This window comes from Anguilla rostrata, chromosome 13 (assembly GCF_018555375.3).
Source record: "Anguilla rostrata isolate EN2019 chromosome 13, ASM1855537v3, whole genome shotgun sequence".
NCBI lineage: Eukaryota > Metazoa > Chordata > Actinopteri > Anguilliformes > Anguillidae > Anguilla > Anguilla rostrata.
The window spans coordinates 33,474,287-33,485,039 of record NC_057945.1 but is presented as its reverse complement, the minus strand read 5'-3'; the positions used below and the strand labels follow the sequence as shown (position 1 = coordinate 33,485,039).

Sequence of the window (10,753 nt, the reverse complement as noted above, 5' to 3'; positions counted from 1 at the left end):
TTTGCACCTAGCAAATCCCTGCTAACGCCGTATGACTGCAACAGTGGCACGCGACTGATTAATATCCATTTGTTTAGAAAAGAATGTAGATAAAGAGAACTACCGCACACTCAGAAAAGTGCTGAAGGCAAAATGGTAAATTAGAAAAGGACATCCGCACACTTTCTCCATTGAAAATTTCACAAGCGTTTATCGAAGACCTAAGCTTTTGGGTGAAAAACCATTGTAACTCTAATTGTGAAATTTGCAATGGAGAAAATGATGAATGTCCCCCTTTTTCAATTAAAAATTTGTTTAATATTTGGCAAATTGAATATGCCTTGCACCCACTACACAACGGGCTATTTAGATACATGTGACGTGGCTTCTCTTGGTTTTGTAATGAAGAGGTGGAAGGACAGTCAGAATCACACATTGTAGGACAGCAGACTGAGTTTTTGCCTCAAGAAAGGAATGTACACGTTGTATTTTTAGATCATTCATATTTTATATTTATTTTAAACTTTGAAGGGAAAAATAGAATAAGTATTTAATCTCAATGCATACGATGCATAATGTATCACAAACATTACAGTAAGGAAAATTACACAGCAGTTCCACACACCATACAGTATTGATTTTCATATATTCTAAAATCTTTGGAAAGATGAGCACTGCTCGAACTAAACTAAACGAGTAAACATTGAACAGTTTCTTCACACCCGTCAGTCAGTTATGCACTGGTCCAAGATGGGTTATAAATAACATAAATCTGGTAAGAGCTACATGAAACCGCTTGCATTTTTTTTTTCTAAAATCAATACTCCACAGGTGCCATGCTATTGGAGAAACCTAGTATAAGCACATTCCCTTAACAAAGAAGTGCAAAAGCTGTAAGAATCTAAACCAGGACTTATATTTCGTTGTTCAGAGAGAGACAAAGGCAAACATTGTGGTACTGTGGCTACTGAATGACAGGGAGAGCTTCAGGCCCTTTAGTTAACAGGACCCAACTTGCAGATCTCCATGTTTTGATCCAACAGTTAGAATGCTACCGCACCTCAGATTCATACCACTATGAAGAACAGCAGCATGAGATTGCTTATCCCAAACTGCAGATCAAATTAAATCTGCCTCCACCAACAAAAATGCTTTGACCGTGTCCCCCCCCCCCCCCCACATCGCATGCTAACGCACCAGAGATTCATACCACTATGAAGAACGAGCATGAGATTGCTTATCCCACACCCCCCACCGCACCCCCACAGGAGAATACAGCTGGTGAGATTACAGATCCCACTTTCACATTAAAAGTCACATCAAAAGCACGGTGCTTTCCCATTGTTAAATCTGGCTAATGTACGAGCGCTGAATGCAGTGGTAAGTCTTTCAGTGCAGATTGGATCTGGACGGTTCCAGTGCTGATTAGTGTTGGGCAGGGAGGGCTGTTTTACATGCTGAAAGTTGGCAGGATGAACCCCAGTCCAACTGCTCACTAGCAACCCTTCTGGTTGATCGGGGAACTGCAATGATCTTACACTGCACTGTGATGGGATGGGCCTGTACATTGTAATTTGTTTATCCAAATTTTTATAGGACAAAACCTCCATATTGAGCCATATGCAATAGAAAATTAATTGACATTACAAATGTATCCAATTACATTAAAAAAACATAGTGTACCTTTAATAATATTGTAGATTTTTAAAGCATATTTTATATTCATTTTTATCTATGACTGACACTCTTATGTAGTGCATTTACAGGAATAACAATAAAATGCAACTTGGAATAATAATCAAGAGGGTTACAAAATAGTTAAATTTTCTAAATCAAGAAAATGAATTGCCTAACTGATTACTTCACTCTAAAAAGCCAGACCAACATTCACCTCGTCAGTTTGAATCTCAACATCATAATTCAATTCCCAAACAAGTAACACACACACTCCACCGTTCAAGAAATGACCTAGCTCTCAGACATAAGTAGTAAGTTTTTTTTTCCACCCCACATGACACACGACCATGCTTCACCTGATCTTGGTCTGACCTTGGGTCAGGCCTCAGGAGTAAATGCAGACACACACCTGCCCAGACGCAATGTTCTGCACCCAAAGCTATGGACCAAATAAAAAATGGAATGTGAGGTGCCAGTGGGAACATCCAGTTAAAGCCCTTGCCCTTTGTACAGGGTGGCACCACACGACCTGGCAGCCCCAGACGGCGGTGTATAATTGGCCATGGAGTCACACAGCGCAAGATGGCTTCAGTTAGCAGGATGTTCCCCGTTTTCCGACGCAAGGTTGATCGGGCAGACCGCAGCCTGCCTGCATCTGCTGCTGTGTGAGTAGGGGTCCTCCAGGCCAATGAATGCACAGACTGTAAAAGATAACCAGCCCTTGAACGTTACCTGCCCTCAGATTACCTGCCCTTCGGAAGGCACCTCAATGGGACTGGCTAACGAACAAGACCGAATTCCAAATCGGGTGTAAAAGGGAAAAAAAACGAGATGAAGAAATTAAAGAAACCACGAAATGTCGGTGGGTATCAGACAGAGGCGCCGCCTGCTGGAAGCCTTTTCTACGTTTTTCCTTTGGTGCGAGTCACCTCATGAACCCCTTCCCAAAATATCCTGCTCACTGTAGTGGGGACCATCAAATAAGCCAGACCTGTCGTCGTGTGTTTTCTGGCAGTCCCCACGGGAGGGGTCCCTGAGGCCGGCGAACGTGAGCGCGATTCGGCTCTCTGCACGAGGCGCTCGCTAGCCGCCTCCGCTAGCACGCGGCTCGCGGACCGTCCCCCCACACGCGGGGCAGTTGGGCCCGGCCTGTGTCCAGGCTCAGCTGTCGCTGGGGGGCTGGGACGCTGGAGGGAGGTGTGGGGCGGGCCCGTTGAGGCGGTCCAGCTCGTCCACCTGCGGGGCGGGCGTGGTGCCGCCCCGGGACACGCCCTCCGCCATGGCGGCCAGGTTGGGCACGCTCTTGCTGCGCACGCACTGGAAGTCCACGTGCCGGCTCTTCCCCTCCTCCTTCTCCCAGGACAGCTGGATGAAGGGCCGCTGCACGTAGTTGTAGATGACCTCTGACCTGCCGCCCGGCCGCCGCTTCACCTTCTCCTTGCAGGTGGGGTACCCTGGGACACAGGAGGACCAAAGTTTTACTAGGCTACAGGCACAGAGACAGTACAGTACTGGTATGGTCCACATTGAATGACAATTTCAGTACAAAGAGTTGGGTTTAAAAAGGTGTGTGAGTGCATGTGTGTGTGTTTGTGCGTATGTTTGTGCGTGTGTATGTGTGTGTGTATGTGTGTGTGTATGTTTGTGCGTGTGTATGTGTGTGCGTGTGTATGTGTATGTGTATGTGTGTGTGTGTGTGTGTGTGTGTGCATGTGTGTGTGTGTGTGTGTGTATGTTTGTGCGTGTGTTGTGTGTGTGTGTTGTTTGTGTGTGTGTATTGTGTATGTGTGTGTGTGTGTGTGTGTGTGTGTGTATGTGTGTGCGTATGTGTGTGTGTGTGTGTATGTTTGTGCGTGTATATGTGTGTGTGTGTGTATGTTTGTGCGTGTGTATGTGTATGTGTGTGTGTGTGTAAGCCTTACCCTCAATCCCAATGCGGATGTTCTTTAGCCCCCTCTCCTTGAGTAGCGCCTTGGCCACGTCTCTGTTCTCGATGTACTTGAAGAAGCGGTACAACTTAGTGCTGTAAATAACTGGAGCGGAGGAGAAGAAGGTCTGTATGAACATCAATCCCATCACTGCTGACTTCAGTCCTACACATAGTACATCACGCTTCATGCCCACTTTCATCCAACAGCATTACGTCCATCTTTACAGTATTACTGTACATTTGCTTACCAGATGCCTGACATTGCTCAACAGGAGACAAAGCATACTGCCGCCAACTTAAGTGCCGTTTTCTGCATTAGCAGTATTGGGTTACTGACACACTCACACTTGAGTGTGACCTGATGTTGCCAGGGTTTTATTAAAGTCAGTGATTCCAAAAACCCTTTGATCTGTACTTGTTGAAAACCGTACAACTCATCTCCTCCAGACAAGTGGACTGACCAGATTTCCCACAAAACAGCCTGGATGTGTTTCTTCACGAGAAACAAGACATTCTTGTAGAATGAGGACGTTTATAAAAATGTTAAAACAGGGCAGAGGGTTGGGTGAGGGGGGCCCTTACTTTGGGAGTACTCCTCGCCCATGGGAGGGGGGTGCTCCTGGTCCCAGTCCACCGTGTCGTCGTCGGTCAGCACCACGATGTGACACTCCCGCTCGCCCTCCTGCGCGCTGGTCACCATCGCTGGCACCACCAGGTCCTCCAGGAAGCCCTCAAACTGCCGCCGAGCCCCGTCATTGGACAGCTCGTGCAGCAGAGCGCCTGGGAAACGGAACAATGGGATTCGACCGTGAGCTGCGTGCTCGGCTGCGGTGTGCGTGTTTACGCTCAGTGTATAACAACGCTGTCATGCCTACATGCTATATGTACCATTTACCAGATTATTCTTTCAAAATTACTATACGGTACACATGCAAGTCTGGTCACAGAGTACTAAAAATAAAGATGAAAAAAATACAAAACGTAACATTCTTTTGTAGCACTTATTTCAGTGAATAGACAATGTAATTTTTTTTATGTATTAACATTTATAGCCTGCTTGAATGGACATTTAACCACTAAAGCCTTTGTGTCCAAAACAGATCTGAAACCACAACCACGTTGTGGGCAGTTGGATGTTAAACAGTAATCTGAAGGTGACGGGGTGGAGATGGGAGGTCCCTGCACTCACTGAGATCGCGACACTTGACTGTGTTGTAGTCAAAGTTGATACAGAGGTAGTCACAGGCGTCCCGCAGCTCAGCCACCGAAACACCGTCAGGGCAGCGCAGAGTCCCCGTCCGGTAAAAATCCTGAGGACGAGAGAAAGCAACAGAGTTTGGGCTGAGGAGTCCACTGTTTGTTTGAGGAATTCATTGAGGTTTCTCTCACTTTTCCATCTGTTTGTCAGTCCATTACAGTTTTTTTGCCATTACCGTGAAAGAAACTGGGCTGAGAGATTCGGGCGAGGACGGAGATTCGAAACTTACGAGGACGACCCGAAAGATGCTTGCGCCAATGCCCTCTGCGATCTCATACTCGCCCTTCCCGTTGGGCCTTGTGAAGTTGTGTTGCCGTCCCGGGCCAAACATCCTGAAATCATCACAAAGTCGGTTTGATAACCTAACACCGGGCTGACTAACACTTGAGGCTAAATCCCCCCGATGATCTCACATAACCTCAGAATTCCATTGGAATTAATGGGCTTACAAGGCCAACAGTGACCTACCTTCCTAACATGGTGTCCGGGTGAGCGGTGAAGACTGCGGGGTCCACCACAAAATGCGTGCCATCCACCACCAAGGTAACCCTCTCGTTAACCGGAGGGGCTGGGTCCGGCACACTCTCCAGCTGTCCGCTCATTTCTGGGCCACAAAGTCCGCTGATATCTGCTTGAAAAGGACTGACTAGCAGCCCATTTCTCTCCTGAAGTTTCACTACAACATTTACAGAGAAGATGTAGATAAGATATATATATATATATATATATATATATATATATATGACATAAACATCTACTTGCCTTTTTTAAGTTGATATTACGGATGCAAAGAGTAGAGAGTAGACTATAGTACACAACCAAAATATTTTAACAGCCACATTGAGTAACACTCTCGAGATTTTCCTCTTTTCATAATGTACAGCACATGTGGGGATGGGGGAGGGGAAAAGATGGACTCACCAAAATTTCTTTGTCTTTCCCTCCCTCACGTAAGTGTGCCCCCCAGGACTTCTTCACAGGCTGTGCATTCCGGTACCTGCAGTCAGACAGGTTTGGCCAGTATTAGATAGGTTGTTAAAACAAACAATAATGTTTCAACCTTGTAGGTACACCCACAGTAGCACCCAAGTCACAAATCAAACAGACTAGAGGTTTATATTTCCAGGGGGGACAAAAAGCTGACTATAAATTGTCTCCATGCAGTGATTTGATCAACGGTACATCAGTTTTTGGGCAGATATCCCTCACAGACATTTTTTCAAAACACATTAAATGACGTTACAGGAGAAATTACAATGAAATTACATGAGCGTTCCGATATGTGTCTTCTCAGAAGAAGAAAAAAACAGAGCATTTCAGGCATAACATGGATCACGGCACTTTCCATGAATGTAACAGAAGGGGATCTGATCGCTTTTGGTGCTTTGCCAAAGGAGTGTCCCGTTCTCAACCCGCGGTTGATGGTGACATCACGCACACAAACGAAAGCCTAAAGAGTGTGACACATCAACGGCGGTGGCGTTTGCTCTGAGGAAGTGAGTCGAATGATCAAGAAAACCAAGCTGTTAACGGCTGTTTTTTTTTTGGGGGGGGGGGGGGGGGAGTACACAAAAAAAAGACAGAAAGAAGGAAAAGTACACAAGTACACACTACCCACATACAACTTTAAAACAGACATTAAAACAGCCTAACAAATGTTGACAGCCCTTTTCGTTAGCGGAAGACCATTCAAATATTTACTGATAATCTGAAGGAGGGAAAAACGCTTGGAAAAGGCAGGCAGGATGGCACGCCACTTTTTGCACCCTCTTTGGCTCCCGCCCACTGCTGTTAAGTCAGGTGCAGAGGTCCTGGCGCAGACTGACATGTCAGGACCTGCCCACTGCGCGACAATTCACGTGAGCCAATTAGTGACCACATCTGCTGTAGCCTGCTTAGGCCCTCGAAACAGGATTACTGGAGCGGTTCTCTGGCACATTACAGAAATGTGCGGTACGTATACTGAAATCCACCGATTTCTGTACAATATTAAAGCACTCAGGCTGAACAGCATTCGGCCTCAACATTCAGGCAGAAAATTGCACATAATTATTTTTAAGTGAATCAGTTTGTGGGTTGCGTGACCACAAAAAAAGCAACACTGCCCCAATTTGCTGTTGAAAGTAAAAGATAAAATTGTTTTTGCTTCAACTCAAAAGCCCTTTAAGCTTTGACTGAACCGCTTCATGTGAATGTGACTAAATAAAGGATAGAGGTTATTTATAGCTGCAGAAAATAAAAGGCATGAAAAGAGTAGACAAACAGGAACTACCAGTGGTTCAAATGAAAATGCTGGCTTCACAATAACAAAATACATTCAGCACATGGGTACAGTTTAATCTCCAATTCTCAAAAATTTTAATTTTATGCAAGTTATTCCTGAAAACAAGATTCTAAAGTAAGTATTTTTAAAGCATTTTCATAGTGCTTGAAATGCATATGAATTTATATTTAAAAAATCATTTTTAAATGTTTGCAATCTTATATAAAAATGTTATTTGATTAAGCAGGGTCTACACCATAAAAGTTTAATATTGAATGTTTTCTGTTGACATCACAATATGCTTCCCAATTCAATATCTGCAGTTAATAATTAACTAGCCTAAATGAAAACTGACCCAGTGCAGCAGTTGAAATTCCTAAAAACAACAGAAGAAGAAACTTGTCCCCTTGCTGTGCTTAAAATGCATCCACATCAACAAATTACTCCCCAGCAAACTGGCTCCTTTGCTTGGCAGTAACAGCGATATTATGTCCTTTCAGCTGCCAAGTATATCTTGCACCGTTCATAAATTTTAGGGTTGATGAACTGCAATTTATTTACAGCCCATCAAACCCAAAATTCATTGCATTTCACTTACCAAAGCTGCTACCGTTGGAATCGGTGAATCTGTTTCTGATAGGAATTAGCCTATTCAGATAGCGGCAGCCACGCTAGCACAGCAAGCTCACTGCGACCGTGTCCAGTGTCTTCCCAGCTTACTGCGCACAGACAGAGCATACGGTGACAATGCATTAGGGCCCTGAAATCCTATTACTACACTGGTGAGAAATCCAGTGACTTACTTGGGGGGGATTCCCAGTCAGTCTTTCCACCAAGTTGTTTGTTTGTCGATAACATACAGAAAGCATGTTTTTTTGCGCTGCTAACAAAGAACACGAAGAGTCAAAGAGTTAAAAATGTTTTTTTCCAGCAAGGCGAGCCAGACCAGCGGGTGGTCAGCTTTTTCCTGGTTTCTGAGGGATATTTTTGAACACGGCCTCACGGCACAGGCCCCCTCAGGCATCTTATTTATTTATATATCTGCACATTTTTCAGCCCCTGATCAAAATAACACGTGCCGTGCCATAACCCCCCCCCCACAGGAATCAGGAAGTGTGGTATGCAGGAATTGGGGGGAGGGGCAGCAAAGAGCTGGGGATACTGCAGATGAGAAGCGGTAGGAGGGCAAATGAGCCGAACCATTAGCATTACAAAGCAGGCCGTGATGTCCAGAGATAACCTGTAGTTAGGCCTCAATTACCTCCAGTGGAATTACATAGAGCAGACTAATCTAAATGTATCAATTCCAAATACGGTTGTACCTGCAATTTGCATAAATTATTCTCATGAGAATCAAAGATGTCATGCAAAGAAATAAAGGGGAAAATGCAGGCTTTTAAAATATATGACATCTCTGATAAAACATTTCATAATCACTACTACAATATTTTATGTCCTATGAAAGCTGTAGCCTTCGAAACCAACAGTTCAACTAATCAGGTACTCCAGCTTTATCGTTTCAGCATGTCAAGAGTTCACCTACAGTTAAGACTAATTTCCTCCTGTGAAATTAAACAGAACAGGACTATCAAATAACACAGTACCTGCCATTTACATAAATTATCTGCGTGAGAATCAAGGTTACCACTCAGATAGACGCCATGCAAAGAGATAAAGCAAGGAATGGCAGCTTTTTAAAAGTATACACCGTCTTTGATCATTTCATAATTACTACTTATTATATTTTATATCCAGTGAAGGCTGCATACCTTCAGCAACAACAATTTCAATAAGCAGCGTTGCTATTTAAATGTACTGTAGCTGCGGGCTACATTGAAAAAGTATGAACTGCTGGGTCTGGACAGGGCTGAAGCCCATGTCTACACCAGTGATTAGACAGTGTTTGTGGAGAGCGCATGGCTAATGCCCTTTACCCTGCATGGGAAATGAGTCCATTACTTCGAAATGCGGTAAGTGAATTTTAAAGACCTGTAGCATCCTGTGGGAATGTAGGAGGAAGCATGCCGACAGAAACCTTCAGGAAGAATATACAAACAGCACACATCCAGAGATCTACAGACCAGAGATTTACAGTTCAACACTTCATATTCAAGTGTGGCAACAGTTCATGTAATTCTGGTATGACACGGTGGCATCACGAACCCACCATTAGTTCTTACCATTATCAACCTAATTTAGCAAACCTGAAAAAAGCTCACCTACTGGGTATTTCTTGGACTTTCTAGTGGAATTTGAAAGTATCTAGATTTCCCCTTTGCCACTAGCGTTTACTATGTAACATTTTCATTTTGCTTGCCACTGAATTGTGTTTAAATCTATAGCAAATGAACATGGTAATAGGAACAAAGATATCGCAGGTAGCCTATTTGTTTAGGAGAACGTATGCTATTTAATAAAGCGCCTAAACAAGGCAGTGTGACAATGCCGGACGAGGCACAGATGGCTATACACATCTAAGTAAAATTTAAAATAATAATAATTTGTTCATCTTCCAACAAATGATTAGAAACTGCGCACCCTACTACAGCAAACAGGCAAGCACCCCAAGGAAACGTTTACAATTGTAAAGAGGAAATGTTTTCGGGCCAAGAAATCCAACGCCCTTGAATATTTATAATTGTAATTGCATTTTGTAATAATTTAACTGTAGACTGTGATTAATACATTGTAGCGCAGTCGGGTCATATCACAACATCTAAAGAGGAGTCAGCTGTGCTGGCCGCCAACTTGCTACATTAGATGCGAAGAAACAGCGCATTGAACAGTCCCAGGCAGGCTAGCTAACCGCTAGCTCTGTGCTAGATTGTCAATGGATATACTATTTATCTTTTCCATTTCAGTATACAATACGCTTACATACAGACTGTCCTATAGGCCTACAAGGGCATAAATAAGAACAACCACGTCACAACAACTACTACTAGTACTATTACAGTGGAACAGCTGCTAACTAGCCAGATGCTCAAATGCACAGTCATGTAGCTGAGAAGCTAGACTGCAGCTACAGGTTGCACACACGATCGTTAAAGGCTTGTAAACATTAGCCAGCTACTTACGTTCTTCTCGTGGAATTCTTCAGTCTCCGCTCAACACACAGTCTAATAATATCTGAGAACAATTCTTTATCCAGACGATTTGGGGATTTTATTGCTGTTGCAGATCTCAAGGAATTTGAATTCTGAAGCGTGCGTCCAATTCTGTACTCCGCCCCATCCCCTCAAGCGCAGTCCTCAGCGCCGACTACCAAAATAAAAGTCGCTTTCACGCCTTCTGGGCGAGTTTCACTCACCTCAACAAAAAATGCTGCTACACCCGTCCTCTCCTGGCGCCTGGCCGTCTGTCGAAATGACTGCGCAGTGAACTGACGTAAATTGATAAGTATGTCATGTGTTTGTGAAATAAACCTTTGAATGTGGGGCAGGTAATGTTAATTTTATACTTCCACGATAGTTTGCATGACATTTTTAATTTTAAAATATTTTCCTTGATGCTCTGCGGGGTAAAGGCATAAAAATAAGTCTGCTAGGGGAGTAATTTTGATTTCTTAAAATTATATACAACATAATAGTCGCACAGATGTGTGTTTGTATTCTGTATTTTAAGTAGAACAACACGTAGTCCTGTC

General features: G+C 43.8%; 1 protein-coding gene across 4 annotated transcripts; it reads right to left on the bottom strand.

Annotated features, from left to right (window-relative positions):
* Window positions 1–462: 462 nt before the first annotated feature.
* kctd20 (potassium channel tetramerization domain containing 20) lies at window positions 463–10,441 on the bottom strand. 4 transcript variants are annotated; one of them, XM_064306404.1, is made up of 8 exons: window positions 10,418–10,441; window positions 5,766–5,841; window positions 5,313–5,520; window positions 5,074–5,176; window positions 4,776–4,896; window positions 4,169–4,366; window positions 3,579–3,689; window positions 463–3,110 (listed from the first exon to the last, which is right to left on the bottom strand). In XM_064306404.1, exons 3-8 carry the CDS (start codon window positions 5,444–5,446, stop codon window positions 2,818–2,820), a joined length of 960 nt encoding a protein of 319 aa, XP_064162474.1. In that variant the 5' UTR covers window positions 5,447–5,520; window positions 5,766–5,841; window positions 10,418–10,441; the 3' UTR covers window positions 463–2,817. The 4 variants fall into 4 exon arrangements, with proteins under 4 accessions (XP_064162474.1, XP_064162473.1, XP_064162476.1 ...); XM_064306403.1 differs by lacking the exon at window positions 10,418–10,441 and adding an exon at window positions 10,185–10,381; XM_064306406.1 differs by lacking the exon at window positions 10,418–10,441 and adding an exon at window positions 7,911–8,676.
* Window positions 10,442–10,753: the final 312 nt, after the last annotated feature.